This window comes from Lichenostomus cassidix, chromosome 6 (assembly GCF_008360975.1).
Source record: "Lichenostomus cassidix isolate B80296 chromosome 6, HeHo_3.0, whole genome shotgun sequence".
Lineage (NCBI taxonomy): Eukaryota > Metazoa > Chordata > Aves > Passeriformes > Meliphagidae > Lichenostomus > Lichenostomus cassidix.
In genome coordinates, this window is record NC_139487.1 from 12240416 (window position 1) to 12267554 (window position 27139).

The 27139-nt window shown below is 43.7% G+C and overlaps 1 protein-coding gene across 4 annotated transcripts in view; it reads right to left on the reverse strand.

Moving 5' to 3' along the window:
- The window catches only part of SUFU (SUFU negative regulator of hedgehog signaling), a 90245-nt gene that overhangs the window by 34450 nt on the left and 28656 nt on the right, over window positions 1-27139 (reverse strand). For 3 of the 4 annotated variants that reach the window (XM_085064956.1, XM_085064958.1, XM_085064959.1), the window contains 5 exons: window positions 11313-11455; window positions 8929-9014; window positions 6795-6867; window positions 2093-2249; window positions 481-592 (listed from right to left, as the gene is read on the reverse strand). In XM_085064956.1, coding sequence (XP_084921082.1) covers window positions 481-592; window positions 2093-2249; window positions 6795-6867; window positions 8929-9014; window positions 11313-11455 — 571 coding nt within the window. The remainder of the gene's footprint in view (window positions 1-480; window positions 593-2092; window positions 2250-6794; window positions 6868-8928; window positions 9015-11312; window positions 11456-27139) is intronic. The other variant, XM_085064957.1, reaches the window with a different exon arrangement.

Sequence of the window (27139 nt, forward strand, 5' to 3'; positions counted from 1 at the left end):
CTGCCTGTTTAAGCAAAGCAAGATCAAAGTCACTTAAAAAGGAAAAAAAAAATCAACATTTTGACCAAAAGGTTTCTAATTATGAGCTTGAAAACAAAATACTCAAGAAAAAATACCAGCAGTCACCTACACCACCTAGGTCTGGACACCATAGAACTTCTCAGCACAATACTTTTTATAGGGATCAGTCCAGTCTGAATTCAAACACTGTAGACCTGAACAGCAGCTTCTACAAAACAGTCAGAGCCACTCCGCATTAGCAAGGTTTGTCCAAAACCCCTCTAAAAAGCTGCCCTCCTGAGCATGAGCCCATTAATCCAACCTGAACAACTCTTCTCCATCTTTGCACTTTGCAAGTATTCACTGCCAACTTTCCTCTCCCCTTGCTAAGTCTTTTCCCACCCAGCTTTAACTTTGTTTTCCATGCTGAGCTCTTTATCCTCCCTCTGCCACCATCTGAATGTGCAGGGTGAAACTCACGGTGCTCGGTCGAGGTTCAACCCATTCTGTCTTTGTGCATTGATTGGAGGTAGGACAGGTTTGCTGTTAATCTCAAGCCCTCTCCGCAAAGTCTCCCTGATTTGCTCTGTATCTGCAAAGAGAATTTTTTTAACATGATTTAGAATCCCCACAAACAACAAAGACACAAGAAGATATCAGGTGTGTTTCATCCGAACTCTTCCCCTTCAGAAAGAAATGGAGAAATGTTATGGGGTAACACTTAACTGTAGCTCCTGCACTTCCTTAGGAGCTATTTCACTTTGTAAAGTCAGCTTGAATTCCCTTGGTTTGGGCTTCATTGTTGTGTCAGGCAAGGAGAGCTGGAATCTTTGGTTCTGAGTCCTCCTGATGAAGAAATTCTGAGTAGTTTTGTAAATTTTTCATAAATGAGGTGTCTGTCGGGTCTGTAACTCTCACAGAACCTCCTGACACTTCCAAGCCTTTGTACTGGAAATCATTTTTCCCATTAGGCATAACAGGAATTTGTTACTTTACCAAGCGAATGTATGAAGGTTTCCAAGATTTTTGCAATTGGCTTTGGAAATCTGTTGATTAATTTACAACAAGATTCACAAAGGAAGAGAATTTTATGCAGGGCAACCTTTAGCTTTAAGCTCACATCTGAAAATAAGCTGCAAATTATGCAGTTCAGATGCAGTCTTTTTACTTCTGCCTTTTTCTGAAATGTGTACTGGCCAAATACTTTCAATAGGAAGCGTTCCTGCCTTTCTTAGAAGTTTCCATATTTTTTTTTGAGAAAGGTGAGAATTAGGGAGAGAAAAAAAACCCAAATTATTTCAAAATCTTTTGAAGGATGTACAAATTTCCCCATGTATACCTGTCTTGGGCTTTTCGTTTCAAGACTGAGGCAAAACAGCCTTTTTAGATTCAGTGCAGTTCAAAGTATTTGCAAAGAAGCCAGAAGAAACTCTATATGCGCTTAAATAATTTTTACCATGGATTTAAGAACAAGGAAGATGTGATTCCTGTGGAAACCATTGTTAATTCCAGGAAATCTCAAGCCCTCAAATTTTATGTTGCTTCACCCATTTGAAAGGTAATATGCATAATTTCAAGCCTGTGTAATGGCTATGACAGCTGTACCCTGAGATGGCATCTCACTGCAAAGGGGAACGCCGTGGTTTTTTATTTCTTCTTTCCAGAGTTCTGTATTTGCATTAATTTCTTGAGTTCAGCTGCAGCAATGTGCAGTGTCAGTCCAACTTGCCATCCAAGAAGGGACAATGTTAATAAGGAAACACAGCCTGGGAAAATACAATTGCTTCATCTTGCAGGTGTTTACAGTCCTGGTTTCACCAAGTGCTCAGTTTAACTTTGCAGACTCAGATTACAATTTGCCTAAAAACTGAAAGAAATGTTTAGACAAAACAATGCCAGGATCTCTTTTTCTCTCTCCTGCCTTCCTCAAAGAGACCACATGGAGATCCATTTGGCTCCCAAGACACACTGAGCCAACGGCTGTGATGTTTGTTATGAACTTGAAGATGCTGCATGACTCAGTGCACTGCCCAGACCCACCAGAACAGGAGCTAAAAGGCCAATGGCAGCAACTTGGCCCAGCACTTCTCACCTTTCCCAGAGAGCCGCCGAGGCTGGGTCCCAATGCAAATGCTCCTGCTGTCTTCATCATCCTCTGGTGGCCGGCTCAGGTCATCCCAGGCACATTTGGCACTCACTCCACTCAGGTTTGAGCCATCTGTCTCAATCCCTTTGTCGACTCTCTCCTGCTTGAAAAGATCCAAAACACCAAGACATTTTTTGGGCATGGCTTAAGCCTGAGTTGGACCCCACCACAGTGCAGCCCCACCTTCAGCAGCTCCTGTAGATCCCAGTTTCTGGACAGTTTCCACTCTCTGGCCCTTGTGCTTTGCTGTGTCAGCAAACAGCCACTGCACATTGATCAGGGTGCCACTCTGAACTAAGCAAACCTTTTCCACTGCAGGTTGGTCTGAAATCCCACCCTGTCTTCACTGCTTCACTATGGGCCTCTGGCAGGCACAAAGCAGGGAGAGAGAAAGGTGGAAATCAATGACCTGGGGTGTGCAGGGTTGCTTCTTTCAGTGTTAACACTGATTTATACCAACTTGAAGTATTTAAGACACGAAGCATAGCTTGGCAATCGATCTATTATATGTCAATGATAACAAACCCCTGAATAACCAAAGCTCTTTCCAACCTTTACCAAGGAGTCCCACAATGAAAACAGCTCACGGAGAGACTCATCAGTCACAAGCCTTCTTCATTTGCAAACCTTCCAGAGAATCCTTGTTTTCCAATATGCTGAGGTGTCCCATAAAGGACAAACATGCAAGTTGGGACGTGCAAGGAGACACAGGTCTGTTCCCAATGTCAAAGCTTTTGCACAGCTTTCTCTATTGGCAAATAAACAGACACTCTCCCTTGCAAGCTGCACTTTCCAAGCATGTAACCAGGGTTTGGGTCTTGGAAAGTATCACACAGCAACTATAAGCACCTGGATGCTCTCAGGCACCAGGCGTTTGCTCAAGGACATGAGCATCTGCTGCCAGCAAGACTGCCCTAAGTTACACCCAAAACTTCCACAGGAACTTCCACCTGCTTGGACATGGGCATCAGTCTGAATTTCCACCTGTGACCCACAAGGGGGTAATGTTGAGCCAAACTCGGGGCAGTGCTACACCGAGGAAGGGCTCTTACCGCTGGCACCTCTTCCCTGGCACGGAACCAGCTGGGCTCGCTTCCCCCTTTTCCGAAGGGGTGTTGCCTTTGGTACTGCTCAGTGGCACCAGCAAGATTTGCATCTCTCTGCAGACACCTGAGTCACCTCAAAACACAGGAAGTCCCAAGAAACTTTGAAGATTTGAGGAGAGAGCAGACTGGTGTTATACACAATGGGAGAGGATCTCTCCACTCCATGAAAGTACTCTCCGGTTTGACAGGGCCTCTGAAGACGACAGATTGTGCGAACATTCTGCTCTTTGCAAAATCTGTCCCCTAAGAAAAAGTTTCCAGACTAAACCCACATACGTCCCTCCCCTTGCCCAGCTGTGCACGATGCACCCTGGGAAGAGCATTGCCTGTTCTTGTGACCATTCAAGAGAGGATTTGAGCAGCTCAAAGATAAGCGCAAGCATTCAGGGTGTGGTTGCACAGCGGTTTAAGTTGATGTAATTTGCAGTGACTGCAGTCCCACCCTCCTCCATGTGCTCCTACCCCTTCCCTTGAGCCAACTCCTTTTTTTATTTTTCATCTGGATCACCTCCCAAAACCCGCTCTTTGGCCCAAAAGTTGAGGAAGGAGCCTGTGGCTGAGGGCAGGACAAGAGCAGTCTTCACTTAGACTTAAGCATTCATGAGACTGCCTTTCTTCTGTCTCTCTCTCCTTGTTGGGATCTTCCTCCAGCATCAGGGGAAACTGGCTTCTTGAAAACGTAATAGGAAAATCTGAGAAATAATGAATCTGCTGAGATTTTCTTTTGTTTTCTCCCAAACATAAAATTAGTTGTGTCACCCAGAAATAGAAGTTGTGGAAAAAGAAAGAAAAATACATCCGTTCCTCCATATGCAGACAATGCTTTAAGTGCGATTTGGCACATGGCTCCTTTGGGAGCCCTCCACCGTGCTCTGTGAGGACCCAAATCAGCTGGTGTGGGGAGGTGGAATTTGTCAGTGAAGTTATTTTTTACCCCAGTCATTGGGGAAGCATGGGAAAGCCACCAAACCTGCCCTGGAGCAGGGAGAAGAAGAGGCCAGAGGGCTGTGAGGCTCTGGTGGGACCTGCTCCCCCATCCCCTGCCCCCCTCCCAGCCAGGCCCTGCGGACAAAGCACAGAGCCTCCGGGAGGGGGAAAGGACTCTCATCTGTAGCTCAGCTGGCTTGCAGAGCACTTCCTTAGGGGAAGAAGTGCTGCTCTGTTGGCATCCCTTGGAGATCAAGGGGAGCTGATGGAAACGAGCTGGCTTAAGGCAGCCTAATTTGCATGCCTGTTTCATAACGTTTGCAAGTATTGATGTTAAAAGAGGAAAAGTCAAAAACCCCCCAACCAGTGTAGACTCATAGCTCTGGCAATGCACAGTTCTACCCCACCTTTGGCCAGCAAAGATTTGCCCAGACTGAAGGGCTGTTCTTCCTCCCTTGAAAGGGCAGCTTGAACAGGAGGTTGGAGGAGCCCAGGGCAAAGGAGGTTCAGCTCTTTCCTTCCTCAAAGAAAGGATGTTTCTGTCCCATTTTCCTCTCAGCATGTGGGAGGGATGCTCTGAGGCTCTTATAAGTCATTGATCCCTTTTTAAACGAGCCAGAGCACTGCAGTGTGACCCGCAGAGCAGCAACCACAACTCAGGAAATTCAAATCAGCTTTATTCTCTTCTGAGATATCTGCTAAACAGAAGCAAAGCACTAAGAATCAGCACAGAGCTGGGGACCGACAGGGATTGTTTGACAGTGCTGCCAGGGAAATCTGAATGGCCTACAGGGAAGCCTGGCTGAACAGAAAACAACCAGCGTTGCCACAGCATTAATTGCCGACATCCTGGGATGACATCTTAGTTGGGATCCATTCTCAGCAACTCCGAACAGAAAGTACAGCTGCTACTGCCAGGGCTGGGTTTAGGCCTCAACCAATTCCCACAAGAGACAATGCAGCCTCCAAACAAGCTCTGCCTGCTTCCCAAGCAGACAACATGCTTGCTGGCTCCCGGGAAAGTTGTCCAGTTTCTCTGCCTGCTCCCTCCCTCCCCTCCACCTCTCCTCCACTGCTGTCTTTCTGGTCACACACCCTGTACCAACACCAAGAAAATGACACTTCATCCTTTCCCCGCTAATTAGAGCAGGAGGCACATGACAGGGCTGAAGCCAGTCTGGCACAGCCTTGCCCCCTGCGGGCAGAGGCTCCTTGTGGGACTCAGGGGCAGGTTTTACTCCATGAATCCCCGGGGGCTGTAGCAGCAGAGCAGGAGGGAGGTGTGCACACACACACCTGCCCATATGCACTTCTGCAAGGGCAAGAGAGAACAGAAACAGGAATGTGTTCAATGTGAGGAAGTCCGGAAGGACCACAGACGTAGCAGCTTTCAGCAGCAGGACACACTGGTGAGGCAGAGGTACTCTTTTATTTGCCTTAACTTGCCTTGGCTGACTCAGATTCCAGTAAGCTGAGCTATTTTTCATTTACAGTAAATTGAAGAAAACCCTGTTATCATTAGGAATCACCAGTGTGCAGACAACAGTAACACCTCCAGGAGGGGAGAGGGCAAAGTTCTGGAAAACCTAAACTAAAAACTTTATAGGACTTTCAGTTGTATTAGCTACCACATTGTAGAACATTTGTGGAACATCTTTTGTTTCTCAGACTGGGGTTATTTTAGATGAACAAATCCTTAAAACCAGTAAAAGTAGAATTTGGTTTTGTTCCTAAGCTTTCAAAGTAAAAGATGCTGTGTGGCAACTGAGAATAATCAGATGCAGACATGCAGACCATAAGCAAACGCTTGTACAAAACATGTACATTTGCACGTGCCCTACCAGGCTGAGCCATAAGTTCTCTGTTAAAGACAAATATTCAATGACTCACTGAAACACGGCCAGCACCACACTGGATTTGCTGGGGACCCATGTATTCAGCTCTGCTGAAGAGATTGCAGAACTGTCTTCCAAATGCATGGATCAGAAGAAGTCCATAGTACAGTAACCTCTCCACAGCAGTCCTATTCTTATCTTTAAATATCAGAAATTCAATTGAATTCTGAAGAAGAAGGTTTAATATATCTTCTTGCATGGATTATTAAAAACTGCATGTGATACTTTTGGGTTCCCATTATTTCTCAACTACTTGGCCTCAAGTGATATCCTACAGGATGAGCCACACTGTCACATTTGCTGTTTGGTTTTGAGTTCTCCACATGTTATATCTCTTTACACTTGCATATAAAAGAAAGGAGGAATTTCCTGGCGTACCATTTCTAAATCTTGTATTTTTCTATGTCTTACATTTTCATTTTCCCTCCTTTTTAAAACATCCAGTCCAAGTTTTACCAATTTGTCTCACAGGAGATTCTGTTTTCCTGCTCTCCCTTCTCTAACATTCTTCCTAGAGCTGCCATTCACCTGGGGGTGGCCGTGTACCCTCTTGAACCACCTTGGAGAGTGCAAAGAGTTTCTAAGACTTTTTCAGGATTATTGCAAACATTGAGAAGATCCAAGCACATTTACAGAAAATAATAGAACTGCTGTATAACATTAAACCAATTCTCCTTGGCTACTACAAGAGACATGACATTTTATAAACTAAAGACATACTTGCAGATGTGGGTCAATCTCAAATATGGTCTCTCCTCTTCGCATGTCTGTTATCAACCAGGGGCCTCCAGCTCTGCAAAGAAAGACAGATAATTAGCCAAACAAGCCCTTTAGTTAGAGCTCCCCAGCAGAGTCCTCAGAGTGGACCTATACTGGAAGGAAGCACAAGATTAGCATTTAAAATACGCCTATAAACCTCTCTATGCTGTGTATACATCCCACAGCATGCATTTGCTCTTTACATTTTCCAAATAAATAAATACAAAAAGCCCTCCATGACCTAGCATTTAATCTGTTCAGTGTCTGGCACCACCCAGATGTGCAGAGCATTCAGGACTGACACAGGCTGTTATCCCCTGTGCAGGCCCCCTTGCTCACACAAGACTGAGATGGGTTTTAATCTTACAGGAAACAAACTGGGACTGAGAAGTCCAGTGTAGCCTGGGTCTAAGAAGGATGGGCAATGCATGGAGTCAAGATTTATTCCTCTATTACATATCTAAGAATAGAGCAGGGTCCCAGTGGGAATGCACTTTTTTCCAAGATTGGCAGTCATGTTCAGTACCACAAAGAGCCTTTTGCTCTGACAAATACTATCACAACAGACATTTTGCTCAGTTGGTACTTAATGGCCAAGTACTCCGATGATTCAGGGAAATCTTTGTTACTATTAGCAATAGAAGTTGGAAGGCTCAAGGTGTTTCCCAACAAAGGTGATAGAAAACAGATTACTATGAAGATGAAACACTCAAGAGACTTCCCTTTGGGTCACAGTGCAGCCAGACTGCAGAAGTAAGCCTTAGATGGTGCTTCTCATTTGAAGTACAAAACTGAAGTCTTTTGGAACCACAATAAAAAAATTCATTTTTTTCATGAGATACTTTGTTATTGCAGTCAAAAGCCCCCTCCTCTGGCCTAGTCTGTGTTAGTCTCCTAAAACACTTAAGAGTGAGAGCAAAAAAAGTTAATATTTTACAGGTTTTCAGATGCATTGATAGCCACTCTTTTTTTCACATCACTTTGGAAGCTGTGAATTATTAACTGCAGAGGTGTGACCTACCACAGTTCCTCACTGGGATGCAAGAGACTTTTACCCTGATTCCACATCAATGGCTTAGTAGTTTGTAGCTTTGCCTTCAAATCATGCACGTTAAGGTCTCATTTTTTCCTTGGAAAGGTGCTTGTGCCACAGCACAAAAACCAAAAACTAACATGAGAACAGACTGAGGAGAGAGGTGCTGTATCTGTACTGACTTAGAGGAGCCAAGGGAGCTGCAGGCAGTGTTTATTGTCTCAGGGATGCAGAAACAAAGCTTGCATCTGGACAAATTCACTATACTCTAGGGCATTTGCATGAATTATCTGCACTTGTGCCTGAAAGGGAAAAGTTCAAGTTAAGAAGTCCAGCTTTTCCAAATAATCAATCAAATCAAGGCTATTGTGACATTAAAGAGAGTACTATTGTGCCCAGAAACAAATATTCAGAACTATTTTGCTTTAAAAAGTCTTTTGAGATATGGCAATCACATGGCAATAACTTCCACTGAATTTAAAAATATTTAAGCAAAACATCTGCAAGCCAAAAAGATTTAGCTGCAACCTGGCAGCAAACAAAGCATCAACATATCATTTACCATTTAAAATCCATATCTTCCTCAACCCAACATCATTTTTGTTATTTCTCCCACGGCAAAACAATGAACTTCACTTTCATGAATCCTCCTCCTTCTGCAAACTGGCCCACCAAGAGTGGGCTCAATTTGAGAGTGACTTTCTCACTTTCAGACAGCTTTGTAAGCCAGACCCTCTCCTTCCTTTCTTTGAACTAAATAGCGAGGTCACCAGTTAACAGTTATCCCAGGAAGAACCAATGAGAAAACCCTGCAGGCATAAGAGGAAGGAAATTAAGCTTTCAAGACCTCATTCTCTTTCACCCTGAACATGTGGACTTCCACATGCATTCATTTGCCATCTAAGTGTCTGTGCGTGAGAACAGATTTGCAGTGAATTCCCATCTCTTGCTACAGCACAGATTAAATACATTCCATCAGCAAGTGAAAGATTGTTAATACAAATAAACAACTGAATTTTCTCCATGGAAATACCCTCCTATATGGGCTATATGACCACTTACACCGGGACAGTCCGAAGCAATTCCAAGATCCCTTGACCATTCCACTGCTGAGCTGCATGCAGTTCCTCAGTGCAAACCCCAACAATCTGGAATAAATAACAACAGAGATACTAAACTGGGTGGGAACCATGCAAGAACTGCAGAGAAAACGTGCCATGATCAAACAGTGCAGATACAGAGAAGCACCATTTCTTTAATCTAACTAGATGAGCCAGGACAAATGGAGCCTGAGACGACAGTGGGATCCCACAAGTTCTTGTGCTCTCTCTCTCTTTCCACTTACCATGTGAAGCACCCTGGTCATGTAACATTTAATCTTGTACAGAGTGTGTGAATTTAACTACGAGGAGGGTCTGGTGACAAATCAGGGTTTATACACTGGTCTGCTCTGACTTTTCATTCGAGTCCACACAGACAGGACTGAGCAACACAGGTTGAGGTCTGAGCACATGCAAACATTGCTCTGTCAGCCGACTGCTAGGGGCAAATGCAATACTGCATGAGCAATCTCAACCAGGCAAGGGACTTGCTGCCACAAGGGATTGCATTGGTGCTCGTAAAATCCTTGACCAACTCAGTTTGCTGACTAGTTAGATCTTACCCAGCACCATAAAGTAAAGCTGCTTACACACCATATAATCCACTTGTCACTGCAGGCAACTGCAGACTTCTGCCTTCCTGTATAAGGCAGGATGTGTTTGCTTTTCAGGATAGGAGCTGCCACACTGAGCAATACCAGATGTCTCTCTCACAGCAGCTGAGATCAGCTGCTTCAAATGAAGAGGTGAAACACCCTTCAGCTGATAGTGGAAGGCAGTTTCTTCCTGCTGTATCAACCACTGGCTTGTGCCTTCAAGCACAATGATTCACTCTGAGAAGAAAAATAATTTTAGCCATGGCCTTTTATTTTCTTCCTCAATACTCTTAAGTCTTTTCCAACACCACTGAATTTTTGGTAAAAATCTGTTCAACTGATGTTTTATCAGAAAAGAGGAAAACTGACAACTAAATTCTGAAGAGCAGCAAGCAGAAGTGCAGGATGTGCCTCTGCTGCAAGTTTATATCTGCACTGATAGAGATCTGTGTGGAAAACCCTCATGTCAGCACGTACCCAGCTCTGCACAGCCTACCTCTCCTGCCCCTTGCAGAGCTCACTTTCTCAGGACCCAGCCCTTGGAGGTGCACTTCATCCCCACCCATCTTCCAGGCTCCCTCCATCAACAGCCTGAATCACCCTTTCTTCAGGACATCCCTCCCTGGGTCTTCACTCACTAATTACATACAAACAGCACGACTCTAAACAGGAAATTATTTTGTGTTCATTCTTTGCCTTTTGTAATCATTTATCCTCATGGGTCAAAATAAATCCATAACAACAAGCATCGAACAAAGGGGAAAACCAAGTCAGCTGTAAGTGTTGTGGGAGATTAGAGGCCAAGGGCCTCAGGATGCAGCAAATTGACTGTTCTTTGATCCAGGACAGCTGGGCACTAAAGAACAGATGAGGACTAATGCAATAGTAACTGGAGAGTCAGCCAGGAATTATCCTGCTTACCTTGGCTCTCTGCCTCTCCTTCCAGGTCCCACAACTCACCTTGCACTAATTAATCCCACACCCACCTCATTTTTGTTGATAAAACACAGACATTTGGGCACCTCAGAAAAGCCTCTGCCCTTGCACAGCAGTTGTCTTGTGCAGGTTTGTGGTAAGAGAACTTCCCTTTACATGTTGCAACTACAGCCAAAGACAAATGGGAACAACTAGAAGCTTAAATTGTAAAATACAGACACTTGCATTTTCCCACAGGATGGAAGCTTTTCCACGGAGCATGGAGAAATCAGCAGCTGGCATAAACTATGCCAGCTCTTCCACTAAGGTTATTAACTCAATATGCAATTTAAAAATATCCAAAGCAGCCCATATCTAAGAGGCATCGCTGAGAAGGTCTTTGGGAAAGCAAGCAAACCTGTTTGGCCACAGAAGCTCCCTACGCTGAACAGCAGAGTTAAATCACAAGGGATTTTTAAAAATGTTTCTTTTGCAAAGGAAACCTGAACCTTTCTTAATCAGTAGATCGATACAGGAAAACTCAGTCTCTATAGAATCTTTGTGTTAATGCTACAAGCTACGTTTCTGCCATTAAGTACTGCTAAAACAGTTCCAAGTCCTGGCATTCAAACCAGTGGATCACTTACTGATATTACCATATAATTAATTTTATCTTTACATTAGCTTTTAAAAATGTTTCTCTCAACATTTTTCCTACGCTCATGTTTAAAATTGAAGACAGGATAATAAGCTTCTGAGTTACACAGCTAAATGCAATGTTAGCTGCACTCCACACCCAGGAGGTGGCAGTTGGAGCACTGTGGCTGGGTCGTACCTGTAGGAAAGTGACGACCCCAAAAGGAGTCTGCACCGGCTGCATCTGGGGGTCTTCTGTCAGTAACATATGCTGGATTCGAGATTCACTGTTGTCCAGAGGGCTGTGCCACGACACATGGTCACCACTGCAAAAGGTGTTTTCTGCAAGGATGAGAGGCAAGAAATATTCAGTCTGTGAAGTTTGCTAGAATAGTCCTTCTGTTGGCAGCTGCTCCTGACTGCTGCCAGGCAGGGACCTCCAGCCTGGACCAGGTCAGTCACTGGTGGCTATTTACAGTGACTGCCCCCAGCCTGATCTGCTGAGCCTCTGAGCCACCTGAAGCAGGAATGGAGTCTCATTGAGTCATTTGAATTCAAGCACTGATTTCAAAATCGCCCACCCTTGAGTCCTGTGGCAAAAGACACTGTCCTGCTTTGACATTAAGCCAAACACAGGAATACCAACAAATAAAATTAGCCTGTCTCTCATTTACTATTAGTCTTTTTTGTGAGGGTGAAGAGAATCAGCAGGCCATACTCAGTGCCCATAGGATAGCAATTCACACTTTCATTTGCCACACAGAAAATACTCTGAAATTTGAATTAAATACATATACTACTCTGCTACATCTAAAAAAAATTCTGCTGCACAACTTGTGATAGTGTAAGTCAAAATCACTCTCTCTCCCAGTTGTCCAGTGGCTCTGGTGCAGAATTATAACTAAGATGTTTCTTTTTTGTCAAACAATGAGAAAACCAGTAGGCTATAAATTTCACTCTATGTCAGAACAGACTGCATCAAAACAAGGCAGGCATTTTTTTTTTCTCCCCTCCTACTTAGAAAGACAAAACCCCAGATAATCCCATGTTCCACAGCTAGTGCATGCCAGAAGGCACACCAGAACCCATCTGTCTGATGCTGCCCCATCACAGGAAAGGCTAATGCTTGCTTTCGGAGTGAACTAGAAGTAAAACAACCAGCCATGACCACGTTCACAGCAATTAAAGCACGCTCCATTTGCATACAAGTCCTGAAGCATGTGTGGTAATGCTGCCTGGCCAACTGCCTTTGTCTTGGGTCTTGTGCTTGTCCAAGCAGAGCTCCATTGCACATACAAATAAACAACCTGGAATCCACATTCTGCCCTCTGAGATAGGTGTAGTGCCCCAGGGATGAACTGAGTACTGCCTGCCTGCTTCTAAAGTCAGTGGCAGGCCCAGCAACTCTCTCCTTGATCAAGCTCATCCATGAAGCCTGTCTGGGCTGCTGTCCTCACTGTGGTTTCTCCCAAGGCCACACTTAGAGGAGAGCAGAAAAGGAGGCCCTGCCCAGTGGAGAAGGACTAGGAATTCCACTGCAGACTGAAAAACATTAGTGGTTACTTGAGTTGCTGTCTGTCAAGACTGGAGCATCTCCCATGCTTCAGGAGCAGGATCCAATTCAGGGAGGTGCCCTCCCCTTAGTGCTGCCTCTTCACCTCACCTTCCCACATCACCTTCCAAACACATCATGACACCTCTTAAATATCTATAGGGCTAGTAGACAAACATGGCAGCTTCTGCAATGGCCAGAGAGAAACTCTTTCAATTGCCAGTGACTGCAGCTTACTCCCAGACACATTAAAAAACACTATGGAGGAACTGGGTGCTTGCACACCACTCACTGTGCATCAGCACCACCACAACAGTGAGCACGGATTCATGCAAGGGCAGCAAGGGCAGGATGCTTTGAGGGAGCAGCAGGTAGGTAAACTAACAAGAGTTCCCTTGGAGTGGTTGAAAATATTTGCAGTCATCTCCCTGACATGGAGCTGCTGGCCCGCTCCTGTGTAATGTTGGGCAACTCAGAGTGTCTCCACTGGGTGTCCCCATTGGTGTGGGTTTGAACATTTATTATATATGTTTTTTTTTATGAATTTGCTGGACAGCTCATTTGGTTAAAAATTAAAATAAACTCTAAATATCATAAGGAACTTAGCCTGAAAAACAAGGCATATAACAGAAGTGCTGTGATAAGTAAGGGAATGTTTTCCTTAGTTAAAATTAGGAAAGAAAGAAAACAGTGAATGCAAGCTGCTTCAGAGAGTTTATCGTTATGTACAATAAATTACACGCTTCCAGCTCTGTAACTGAAAGGACTGGTTCAGATATTACTTTACTTTTAGAGTTAAGGAAATATAAACAGACAAATGAAAAATTATTTTTATTTTTAGTATCAAAATCTGATTAAAGAAATAGCACTTAGAATGTTGCAAGGGATATCCTCTGATATTCTCCAAGTTAGACAAAACGTGGCTGATTAATTTTTTGAAAATGATAAAAGCCTCTCAGTCACAGTTTTCAGGAATGAAACAAAGCCACAAAGAGCTTATTCTTGGGCCCTGTCTTTATACCACAACATTTTGCCCATCAAATGCTCACACAATTCTATGCCGATCGATCGCTGTGTTACACTGTTGGTGCTGCTTCTCCTGGGAAAGCCCAGCCTGTTTAGAGCAGGTTTTCAAATGCAAATGTCTCTGCTGGAAACCCACCTGTTTATGTCCATATGAACACTGAATACTTACAAAATCTCCCTCTCCCTTGCATACACACGAACACCACAAAATTCACACTGACTACTCAATTAAATCACACACAAAAAAATTCTGCAAGTAACATGAAGCCAAATTAAAACCTGCGGGAGTTCAAGAAATTTTGAATTACACCCTGAAACACAACTTTCCACTTGCTGCATTGTCACCCATGTGGGATATAAGATCAGCTCTGGTACACAGACCATTGCAGCACTGAGAACAGCCTGAATTACATTACTTGTAGCCACAGAAACTAAGAAATTACAGAAACAAAGGACTAGATAGCCACTTTCTATTGCCTCATGCTGGAAACGGAGAGTATCCTCCCTTCCCACCTTTCACACTCATGTTTTCAAAACAGGACAGGGATGAGAACAGCACAACTGGAGAAGCTTCACTTCCTTAGGTGACCACAGCAAAACCAACAGTCATCAGAAAAAGTTCCAGGACGTGACCAGGGAATTGTCAAATCCATAGGACAGGTGGCAAAACACAGAAATTATCTAGCCATCAACAGGAGAAATTAAGAGCAAAGGAACTGAAAGAAAATATGTTAAAAAGTTAAATCCAAATTACTTTAGCCTATGGATAAATCAGCAAATCCTCGGGAGTAAACTAAGACTCTGATTTACTGCACACAAGCTGGCTGCTGCTGAATACTTCTGCCTTGTGGTAAACCTTAGGTGGTTACATGTTCCCTCCAAGAAAGGATGAGCTAAGGCACCCAGGATAAATTTGTATCATTTGGCAGTTACCGTGGGAGCATGGGATGTGTTGCCAATACACAGGTTTGCTCGCAGTACCCTCTGGGACTCTTGCACCTTTCCTGATTGCAAGGGGCACTAATTAACAAGCCTTCAACCTAACACAGCAAGGTGACTCATCCTCACAATTTTGGAACTGGTTCTTTTCCTGTGAATTTGTGTTTTAACAAAAAACACTGACTTTTCCTTATTTCTGTTGGGGAATGCTGATTCCATGAAATCCAACTGCTTCATAGGGAGGTATTGATTTCATAAGAACTCAACAAGGAAATCATTAAAATGTTTCAATTCAAACTTACTATTTTAGTTCATCATTTATAATAGCAAATCTGAAGCCTCTGTTTAGCTCTACAAAAATGAAAAGTCTCTAAATCTGCCATAGACCAGCTCTTGTACTATTCCATTATGCAAAAGCAGCAGTTATACCAGACCACTCTGTTAAGCCACCCATATTTTGAAGTCTTTAAAATGTCATTATCAATTTTCTTTTACAGCTCACATAAAGCAGGTGAGGTTCCTTCATGCAGCAACAGTCATAATTCAGCTGCACAATTTCTCCTAACTTTATTATCCAACTGCTCTATAATGAGAACTGGGGAAATAACTCAGAGGGAACCATTCCACTGTAGACTAGTAAATTCTCTTTGTCTAACTTGGCTCATGTATTTTCTTGGAGTGCATTGCCCCTTCCTCCTTTAATTTAACTAAATATAGGTGATGCCTAAAGAAATAAAACCAAGTCATGTTCTCAGCCTCAGGGTATTTTATAAACAGTATAATGCATGCAATCTACGCTCAAGTGGTGTTACCTAGCTCTAGAGAGAAACACAGCTTACTTCCCACTGTATTTTCAATTTCTTTTTTCAATCTGCCAGCTTCCCATATAGGGGATCCTACTAGGAGTCCTTACTTCCTTAATTGCCACAGGAAGTAAATTGAAAAGGACTGCAAACTTAAAGGAGTACTAGGTGCAAAGAGAGAGCTCCATCCTAAAGGCAGCCCCAGGATGAAAGTGAGTCAAGGAACATCTCCAGTGAGCTGGCTACCCTGCACCCAGAGCAGATGGCAAACACTCTTTGGGCATCTTCTTGAGTATCTTCTCACATGTGCACTGGCAACTTAAGGAGGAAACCAAAGAGCTGATGTTGTTCCCCCAACAAAGAGACAGCAAGGCAACTTGAAGCCTTTCTCCTGTCCATGCATGGCCTGGCACAGAGTCTCCAGCCTGTCTGGCTCCAGGGCAGGTCAAACTACATCACCCTGGCTCATCCAGAGGCCAGGAACTTGCCTATTCTGACATGGTCAGGCCATGTAATTCTTGCGCTAAATTTTAAAATTAGAAGAACAGATTTGCAGCCTGACCATTCCTCCATACCTCTTCTAAAACACCTCCTCCTTCCAAATGCCAGCTAAAATCAGCAACAGGGGGGTTAAACTGTGCTGATTAATCAGCCAGATAAATCCACCTGAACAGGGTGTTACAGGATAGAAGCTGATACAGCATAGAGTGGGGGAAGCCCTAAGTACACTAACTACTACGTATGCTTGGTCTTGGCAAAACAGCCACTCTAGACTTAAATCCTTCAAGAGCATGATTCTGCTCCTCCTGTTTGGGGGAAAGCCAGGCCATCATTACATGGTCACTTTATTTGGGGACAGGTCCAAGATGATGCTGAAAGAAACAGCTTGTCCCCTGCAAAAGCAGGACAACCTGGATCTCCCCCTTGGAGCAGTGATGCTGCTTAGCTATGATAGTACAAAGCTTGGCAATTTTCTGCTACCTTGGTCTAAAAAACAAAAGAAAAATACAACAACAAAAAAATCCCAGTAAGTTTGCATCAGCATGTGGCACTGGGGATGCTGGCACACAAACAAGATGACCACATCCCTCACACAAGCCAGACCTACATTATCTGCATCACTCAGCAGCGTGAAAACTGGCTGCTCTAAGGGCTACAAACCTGCATTTTGTACTCAACTCAGAGCTCTCAGCTAAACTGCAGGCAACGAGTCACCGATGTCAGCCAGCATAACTCACAAAAACTGTGTATTTGAGGGCAAAGAAGGATTTTAACTCCATGACTTATGGGTGCAAGAATGTTAAAAAGGCCCCCAGTGAGTTCCTGACCAGCATGACAGTGATGCAGCCAGACATTTAAATTGAATGCAGCTTATCCAATACTTACAGAAACAACGTAATTTATTGCATTGCCATTACCCCATGCATGGTCTGTATAATTTATTACATAAATGCGTTTTCTCCAACACATTTTTAATATTCAGTCTGGCTTTGTTAAAAAAAAAGTAATCTGGCAATCTGTCACAAGTAAGATTTGATGCTGTTTTTCAGTATCGTTTTGCAGACCAAACAGCTAGAATTAATTGAGAGAAACTAAGGGGCAAACACAGAGTCCAATGCTGAAATGTAATAGCTATATTTTTCACCAGACCTACTTAATATATTTCTAACTAGCTCAATAATGAACATAAGCACGCATGCAAAGATGTTAGCTGCAATAAATCTATACAAAAGCTAAAGATGAAAGTTTATCTAAATATCTCATAGTAATACTGTTATTGCAACTCATTATATAGATGCAAATGTAAAAAAAACAGAGTATGAAGAAAAATATTTTATTCAGACTCGTTTGCCAGCCACGTTAAATTAAGATAATTAATGCTAAACCCAGTCTCAAGCTTAGTTTCCTAATCTACAAAGAACTGCACACGTGGATTGGTAAAGGGAAAAAACAATTGGGATGTAATCTGTGGGGCCCACTAGCAGTTAGTTAATAATTTTGTTTTCAAGTCAAGATGAACATGTTTTAAGAATATACAAGGAATTAGCAGAATCCAAGCTGTGATATATTTGCACTATGTTTAAACATGCTTTTCTTCCCTGTTTTTCTTTTTCAGTTCAGTTTTCCTGCCCCTTATTTCTTGCCTTGGAAACAGGAACTGCCCCAGCCCTGGCTCTCCAAAGAGGTGCAAATTCACACAGTGCTGCTGCAGACATGCAGCACAGAGAAGATGCCCTAGGAAGAATTAAATCCCAGGAATACAATTAAACAATAGCTCCACTGCAGGGATTCAAATTGGGCTTTTAGAAACAAGGGGCCTAGGCAAAAGGTTTTTTTTTTTAAATAGCAGGGAAAAAAACCAGATTATCAGTACTGTAAGAACTGCTTGACTTTTGAGGTTTGAAGACAGTTTCAGAAAGCAGAGAAGCATGATGCAGATTGTTTTTATAAAACTGCTCTGCAGGTTGAAAATATAAAATTGATTACTGCGCAGCTCCTGGGTTAAGTCTGGAAAATTAACAAGCCTCTCAAAACAGCCCAATAATTTATGCAAACACATATAAACTTATTTGATCATTTAATTTTTTGGACTGAAAGTCCAATGAAGAACCTTCCACACCTTCCCAGGATACACCATGAGCAGAGCAAGGTAATTCCTCACTTCTCTGTGTTGTGCTTAGATATGTCACTACTATTGGCAGTGGGGTGTTGGAAAATGTGTCTCATTGTACTGCAGCTTCCACTGATGGAGCTGCAAATACTGCTTTTTCTTATTATAAAGTAAATCCCAGGCACCCAGATGCCTTCTGTGACATTGCAGCACTTTAGCAAAAAAAAAATTAAAATGCTACCATACAATAAAAGATTTGGTTCTGAGCCTCCTCTACCCCTTCTGTTTTCTGAAACATTTCTTTCCATCCCTTACAGGTCTGCATATCTGGCTTGTTCCTTCTCCCTGCCCAATGCTACGTGTGTACACAATTTCCATGACTGCAAACTCAGGGAATTTCTCACGCAGGCTCCCAGCAAGTGACTCCAGTGCCCAGGGCACACTCCCACCCTCTGCGAGTGGTGGGGCCCCCTGTCCTCTTGCTGACTCTTTACAGCCTGCTCCACCAGCCACCTCCTCCCACAGTTCCTCTCCTCCCCACAACTTCATTCAGCTCCTCCACTGTTTCCCTCAGCCTCCTGTAGCCCTTGCAATAGCACTGCCCAGGGCAGGTTGCATCTCCCCCCTTGCTTTTGCACAGTTCTCACCTATCTACAGATTTATCTGCATGGCTCCCTCCTCCAGAAAGGGGAAGCTGGAGGAAGGCATGGCAGCATGAAAGGACTTAGCTGGCATTGCTGAGTGGGCAGAAAAAAATGAACACAGATGTGAGTTGCTCCTTCTCAGTCACACAGAGGTTTGTTGCTCCACGCTCTTGCTCCTCTACGCCCCATCACTCAGACCCATCGCCCTTGGGTGCTGCAGGGTTGGGCTGCTTTCACCTCCTCCGACCTTCCTTTTACTTTCTCCATTCTCCTGTGCCAGCAACCATAAGGGAGCAGGAGTGATGCAGTTGCCAAATTCTCCAGGCCAGGCCAGAGGTCCTTCCAACTCTGCCCAGCTGCACTGCCACCAGCTTTCTGCATCCTTCACCTAAAGTAGATGCATTTTGCAGCACTCTTTAAAGGGTACTAGTTACACCTTCAACAATTTCAAAAAGTGAACAGCCTCAGGATGGGGTGGAGGCCCAGGAGCCAGAAGGGATATTATACAGCAGGATCTCCTGTCAGATAAGGACTCAGCTCAAAACAGGTATTTAATAACAGTGTATTTGCAGATCATGTGGTCCCACATGACCAGTCTGAAGAAATACTTGCCTGTCATTTAAAAACCTTTTTCTGTGCTCTGGCACAGGAAAGCCGGAATGTTTTACAGTTACCTGAACATTTCCCAGCCAGGTGTGACTAGAACCCACAGCATTTGGCAACCTTTAAGTGTCCTCAGCAAGGGAAGAGAACTGCAGCAGGTGAGAAAAACTTTTTCCTTGTTTTTGGACCTCCTACATACTTGCACATGTGCAGGCCACCGAGAAGGGCGGATCTTTAGATGGACCCATGAGCGCCATAAGCCTGTACAGTCACTTGTGATCTTCCCCTAGATACGCATCTATAAGACATTTCTGTTGAAGGGCTTTCAAGGAGGAGCTTGAAGGGGAAGCAAAGGCAGTATCTGCCTCTGAAGAACCCAAAGACCATGCAAGCAGATTCTTTTAATAGCCATCACAGCACAGACATCTGACAGAGACTGTTAGACTGCACTAGGGTATCTCTTTTAGCAAAAATTACTCAAGAAATGGCAAGAAAGGAGAGATGGTCTGTGAGAAAACATCCACAAAGTTATCACACCATAAGCCCTTCAGAAAAGAGTTCTAGTTACCCAGGCATTAGTTCTGGGGCTTGTAACGTACAAGAGGGCAGAGGTCTTCAAGAGAGCACTGTGTCATTTTTCTCAGTGGTTGATTATTTTCCCTTAAATTTTCAGGAATTTAAAGCTTGCACAGGCCAAACTTCTGTTTTACTTTGGCAAAGAAGGAGGCCAAAGGGCAGGAAACAGAAGAACTCTGCATCCACACATACTTGTGCAAAATAGTTACGCATTGAGCTCTACCAACCCATTACAGTACTGCAAGAGAAACACACTCCAAGAGTTGTATTTACGGTTCAAATGCAAAATGGCCAGCCTGTTGATGGAACACGATCACAAGTGTTCTGAGAAGACTCCTTTAAGCCCCTAATTTTAAACCACAAAGCACAACAGTCCACTTTCCTCAGGTTCTGGGCTGCCTGCAGCCTCTGAATGTACTCTCCCAGTTTCTCTTTCCCACCAAGAACAAAACGCTTCCCCTGCTGTGCCCATTTGCTGCCTCCTGGCTGAGCAGGCTGCTGCAAAGGATCTTTGCCTCTGAGGCTGTTGGAAGATGGTCTGTAATGAGCTCTGCACACTGCCACTCTCACAGGCAGAGTGGGTTAGTCAGAAAGCACAATTTGAGCACTACTTGCTGCACATATCTTCAATAGAATGTGTAAGAAGGTGGATATGTAACAGTGAACCCAACTTCCAGCTCAGTCTACTCTTCTCAGCAGTTTCATCTAACACGGGCTTGGCAGCTGTCAGGGGAAAACACAGTCCTTTTCAGAAGGCTACTCAGTATGTGTAACCTTCAAACTCTCCTCTGTGCATCCCAAACAATTGCACACAGGCAGTAAAAGAGGATGCTCTTGCAACTGCAGAACAATCCCTCTGTGTTGTCACTTTCAGCTCCTCCATAGGAGGAGGCAATACTGTTCTCTGCAGAAGCTTTTAACTACTAAAACAGCCACTTCCGTTTCCCAGGAAAGGCCGGGTGGGACAAAGACCTCATATATGAGAGGCCAAAGGACCTCACACCAGCAGGAGGGGGAATTTTCTGCCTTCCCTGTGCTGTTTCCTTTGTCCTGCATTCTTCCTTCAGTACAGGGGACAGAGCCTTTGTCCAGGGCCAGGCTGACCAAGTGCAGCTTCTCCCCTGCTTCCTTATCCTAGGGTTAAGAGATATTCTTTCTCACAGAGCTTGCTGGTCTCCAACATGTGGGCTCCTCCTCACTCTGCTGCAGTGGGGAGGCTCTGGGTAGGATGGACAAAAGGCTTCCTGCAGAGAGCTCGGCTACCCTCCACTTTGGGCAGAAAACATCAGCCAGATCAGTTCTGATCTTGAACTGCAGCCACTCCGGATGAACACCTGCTAGGGGCCGGCATCCAAGCGTCCCTGGGCGTGTGGCCTGCTGGCTGTCCCTCTGCCACTTGGGCTGCAGCAGCAGCCCTGCACAGAGATGCGTCACATGGCTTCCTCCAGGTCTCTGCGCCAGCTTCTTCCCTCCCGCTCCCAGTAGCAGCCCACGTGCAATATGAAGGCTAAAACAACTTGTGCATTTCTAAATATAACCATGTATCAAAGTTACAAGTCTTGGTGCTCTGTCCATCCCTGACCCTTTGGGAGCAGCATCAGGGCACATGGACTGATGTAAAACACAGAGAGAAGACAAATTTCCCACCCACTTTTTTTTTTTTTTCCTTTTTCTTTTCTTAAATAAACTAACTGAATGAACTGTACTGAACAGCTGAAAAACAACAAGCCAAGTTCAGTTCCCAGGCAGGAACAGGACATGAGTTGACAGAATTAAAAGGGACAGCATCAGTTGAAATCTTGCCAACTCAAACTGGGTCTAAACCTACTTTATCTAAATTGCAATAGCAGGTACAAACAAGCCTTCTCTTTCAGGTAGCACTGAGATCCCTCACTTACTGCCTGGAAATACTATGTAATCAGTAAAGCAGTCTAGGGGAAGACAGCTTTCCTTCTATTTCAACAAAGTCTTTTATAAGCAACAAAGACTTTCTGTGCCTCTGCTCCTGGCACAAAGTCTCTCCATGGCTTAGTGTGAGCCTATCCTGTGGGACTGGAGAAGGTCAAAGACCTGTTCCCAGCCAAGAACTAGAAGTTGGAAGGACAACAATGGCTTCCACAGCAAGGCACAGGAAGTAAGCAGCCTGACCCATGAGTCCCGACAAACTGCAGGAGAGGAAAAAAGCCCAAACTGCAGGCAACTGGGGAGGCAGAGAAGAAAAGGCTTTAATTTATATAACTAGCTTAATGACAACATAAGCCATAGACTTTTCATCCTCCAAGTCAAATGATAGTACAAGTGTCTTTGGAAAACCCAGGGTTTCCAGTCATACTTTCTGACTGGGAGGAAGCTTGGAGGAGCCACATGCCCAGCCCTGCTTCACAGCACCAGTGCCAGTGAAGCAAAAGGCAATGTCACTCAGTGGTGGTGCTGGTCCCTTCCTCCCATGTTCCTGAGAAATCATCCTGCACTTTTCAAACCTGGCCAGAGGGCCACAGGGGCCTTTCTATACCACAGGAGAAGGAAATATATGGGGAAGAGACTCTGTCGTGTTGCCCAAGGTCCCAGCAAGTCACAACCAATGGCCAGATAGATACTACTCACTAAAACCCGCAAAAATAATGGCCAGCTTATCCCATCAGTGGCTGATGAAGTGACAGTGCTCTAAGGCAAAGGGCAGGACTGACCATGGCACTGGGGTGCTTCCAGTATTGCAAAGGGGCAACACGCTTCCTATTGTGAACAGGAAGAGAAGTGAAGTCAATATCATCAGGCAAAATCCAAGGCCATGCAACTCCATTTGTGCTGCTGGGAAGAAAGGGCAAACCACCCACATGGTGGCATTCACAGCTGTGTCCCTGCTCTGTGCCCTCTCCCAGTTTACCACCCACACCTGAAACCACTCTGATCAAGAGAGGACTCACAGAGAGCAAGGACAGACCACCAGCTGTGTGTTAATTCACAGCCTGGGAAGCCTCAGCCATGGCCAAGGCCACTGCAAAGCTGCTGTCTAAAAACTAGCAAGCCTGTGCCTCAGCACCCACCCATAAAACAGAGCTGGGTGTACCCCTGCCTCACGAGTGAGGATAAAAGCACTGGACGCTGGATGTCTCAAAAATTACAGTCATACAAACTGACAAATAATATTAAGCGTTGCAAGCCTGCAGACAGGACCTGCATTAATTTAACCAAGGGAACCCAGATCTACAACGGGGCGTAAAAAGGGCCAGGTCTATCTGCAACCAGCACTTCGCTGCAATGCCTTTCAAGACAATTTACAAGAGTTACATCTGGCAATTCCATTGCCAACAACTTCAGCACTGCCATCCAGCTCCAGAGGAAGCCAGCTACAGGTTAGAGACGAAAGCACGAGCTTGACAGCTGCCTGTCGTGCCCAGCTCATCAGCCAACTACTCTGCACACCAGCAACCGGTTTGTTTTATCAGCCAGCACATCATTTGGTACCACTCACAGCACGCACTTCTCAGCTGGAAGCTAGGGGATGTGACAAGGCTGGCTTAGGAGATGGGGGGAGGGATGGGAAGTACTGGGGAGGTGAGCTCACAGACAGATGTATAGAGAGAAGGGGATTTATTGCAGCAGTGCAGGACACAGTGCACAAAAACGCCAAGGACCAGGCTCGATCTGAGCTGCTGCTCACAAAACAGCTTGTTTTATGGAAAACATCTAAGAGGAATTAGGCTAAAACCCAACCAATTTCTCATGGACCACTGAATAACTATCAGATGATGAGAGCTTTTGGCCATGACAAACTTGGGTTAAATTGGAACCAGTGACTTAATGTTTCCATACCCCTTTGCAGAATAAAGGCACGCAGCCCCTGCACACTTGGTTGAGTCCTGCTCACCTACAGCAATTTACTGTGTTACAATTTCAGTGCTCATGCAGCGGAGTTCACTGCATAACAGGTTCTGTTGAATTGAAATTGATGTTGATTTATACTTCTTTTTAGAGCTAAAAAAACGTGGTTAATCTCCATACAATTTTAATCTAAAATCCTGGAATACTAGAGAGGAGCCAGGGCCAGCTCCACACTGGAAACGGGTCAATATTACAAACAGATGATAGAAAAAATATATGTTTTACAGAGCCATAGCAACCAGAAGAGAATAATAAATTGGCCCGGTGTTGGAAAAAAAAGATAAGGGTACAGTCAGGGAAAAAAGTATATGAACTACTGGCAGATTTTATTTGGCTTTAGTCATCCTCCTGGGAAGAAATAAACAGCTTTACAAACAAGCCAGAGAAGCTTCATTTGTATTCAAGGAAGCAAGGAGTTTGTTTTAGGTTTAGGGTTTAGTTGCTTGTTTTGGTTTTTACCTTTTTACACACAGAAACTGGCCCATGTCAAGAATGTTTGAAAACATGTTGGCAAGCAAAGAGTCACTGAGGCTACTACACTCAAGCTTTCTGGACCCCAGGAGATGTGAAGATGAGGCCTGATGGTTATGGCAGGACATATCTGCTGGCTAATAGCTGTAGGTCTGTGACCCCCATCAGATCCCCTAATCCCATTGAGCTCCACTTTCAGTGTAAAAATTATAGTGCCTGTCATACACAAAGAGCCGCCATGACATAGACTAGAAGAACTTGATTCAGGTGAAAACTGCTGAATAAGAAAAGTGCATCTACACCTGCAGCCCTTACAACTTCCATAATCACTATTGTTTAAAAAAAAGGTGAAACTGCAGCATAGAGAGATGGCATAATGGTCCCAAATTGATGCACTGGGACATCATGGATGTGGCAGGAATTGTGTGTTTGTCCTTCCTCAAACTAGAGAGACAAGCTGTCATAAAATAATTTCTACCTGAAGAAAGTATGACATGCCAGAAATGACAAAGGAAGGCTACATGTACCTCATTTTGGGACTGCTTCTCAGCCTGGTTGCCAATGGCTTGTGCAGCTGTGCTGCCTTGGGCACTTCCATGCAGCAGAACCATCCTCCTTTGCAGGGGAGACTTTGGGAAACTGGCCAATGGACTTGAATCATGACAGAGGACAGAACTCACAGATACTAAGCTCCTACATGTTTCACAGAAATAAGATACATTTCATATCCTCTGAAAAGGGGATCCTCCACCATGACAGTACAGAGCTGTTTGTGGGAAAAAACCCATCAACCAAACGAGCTATAGTTAGTTTGGTCATTGTTTTGACATGTTGTTATCAACATGTCTAACTTGTCATGTACCTACTGGAATTGCTTCTGTCCAATCCACTTTTCAGACGTATTAAGTTTTCTATGGAATAATTAATACACGTTGCTTCTGAAGTACTTAACTGAAATCTACATTAATTTGCCACTGACAAATTGCACCTTGTATCCTTACTTTCTTTGCCTGCACATTTTGTTACTACTGATTTGCAGTACCCAAGATGCAAACAGCTTCCTGCTACTGAATAGTCAAAGGTGAAATATTAAAATTCAACTTTTCAATTAGTTGAGACATCAAACTCACAGTTATATATCTTTCAGTGCACTAGTCATCAGGAGACTATGAGAAAAGATAAATTATGTATTTATGGAATCAAACAAAATTACATTTAGAAGACCTGAAAAGAACAATTAGTCATTCAAGACATATTTACAGTATAAAGGAGACTAAGAAGGCTCCTACTCTGCCCTTGCCTAAAGGAAGGATCAATTCTCCCTGAAAAATATCCATGAAGAGCAGTTTGAATTGTTCGCAAAGATATGCAGCAATAGTGAATATGCCACTATCCAAATACATCACTGCATTTGCCATTCAAAAGCTTTCCTAATGACAAACCCTAAGCCTGTTTTACAGAAATTTTAGTATTTAAATTACAGAATTTTATTCTCTCCTATCTCTGGTAGGCACATGAAATATTTATTTATTACTTTATTCAATACAGCAACCTTTTGCACATTTGAAGACTGTTCTCACATCTTCCATCTTCTCCTCCCTAGACTAAACAAATGTAACTCTTTTGATTATTCCTTCACAGGTCACATTTTCTGGGCCTTTGGATCATTCTTGGATCAGTCTCCTGTGATGCTACCTATCTCCCCTAAACCAGCAGGGGCTCAGCCTGCTCATGCTGATATATTCTGGGGTAACTGTGATCAAGCTCAGCCAACCTGCAAACCTCTAATTTATGGACATCCTCAATACTGCTGAAGCCAGTGTCACTGGCTCATTCCCCATTACAACTTATGCATTGTGGAGAATATAACCATGACATCTGCCACATCATTATCTTTAGGCTGTATGCATGATGAGTTTTCATGACAGTTCCTCAAAACCTGTACCTGACTGCTGCAGCTGTTTGTTTCAGGCTAAAAAACATGGAAGCAGCAAGAGCTCACACAGACACATACTTGTTTCCATGCTACATCAATATATTGCCTTCATGACACATAACAGGCAGACCTTTGAAGGCAACGTAAATTTACCTTAGGAAAACAATGCAGATTTTAATTTCAGGAAAACACTAACTACAGCCTCTCTGTAGTGATCAAACCTTATAATACTGCAGTACATAAAGAGTTAACAATTGCAGTAAGCTCTGGATAAGCTTTCTGTAGGAAGAGCATTTCTTCCTTTTCATTTGAATTCAAGTATAAATTTGTTCTACCATGAGATATTTGCAGTAGACCCACGAACCATGACAAGCTAAGGTCATGGAATTGTGCAGTTTCATTTTCAAGGTTTGAAGGTTTGGGAGTTTTTTAAAACTAACAGAGTTGGAATTTGTGGTCATGGTCAAACAGTGATAAAATTAAGAACAGATAAAGCCACAAATAAAACTTTTTGAGACTTGAAAGCTTGGTTTTGTTGAAGGAGGGTAAGTACTGCCCTTTAATCAAAAGCACCAAGTGCTTGTTACAGTGAACAGAGAAGCCAAGGCTGAAAGAGGTCTGAAATTCAATGCAGAAGATTGCTTTTCTAAAGAACAGCCACAGTGCAGGAGAGAGGGAGAAACAAAGGAATGCAACATGCATTTGCCTAGAAGTGTATTATAAAAATACATCACTTTTAATAAGACATGCTTTGCAACTGCAATATACAGGAATAATATTTAGGACAGCAGAAGATGCTAGGTGAATATTCAACTCAGTTGTCACCACCTGAAAATGCCCAGGATCAGCAGGAATATAATTACACCTTACTCTCCCCCAGCTTCAACTGGATTCAGCAGAGCACCTCTATGATAACTAAAAGGTTGGCTTTTATCAAGAGATAAAAATTTAGCTCTTAGCACAGCTTTCAGAGTAAACAACCT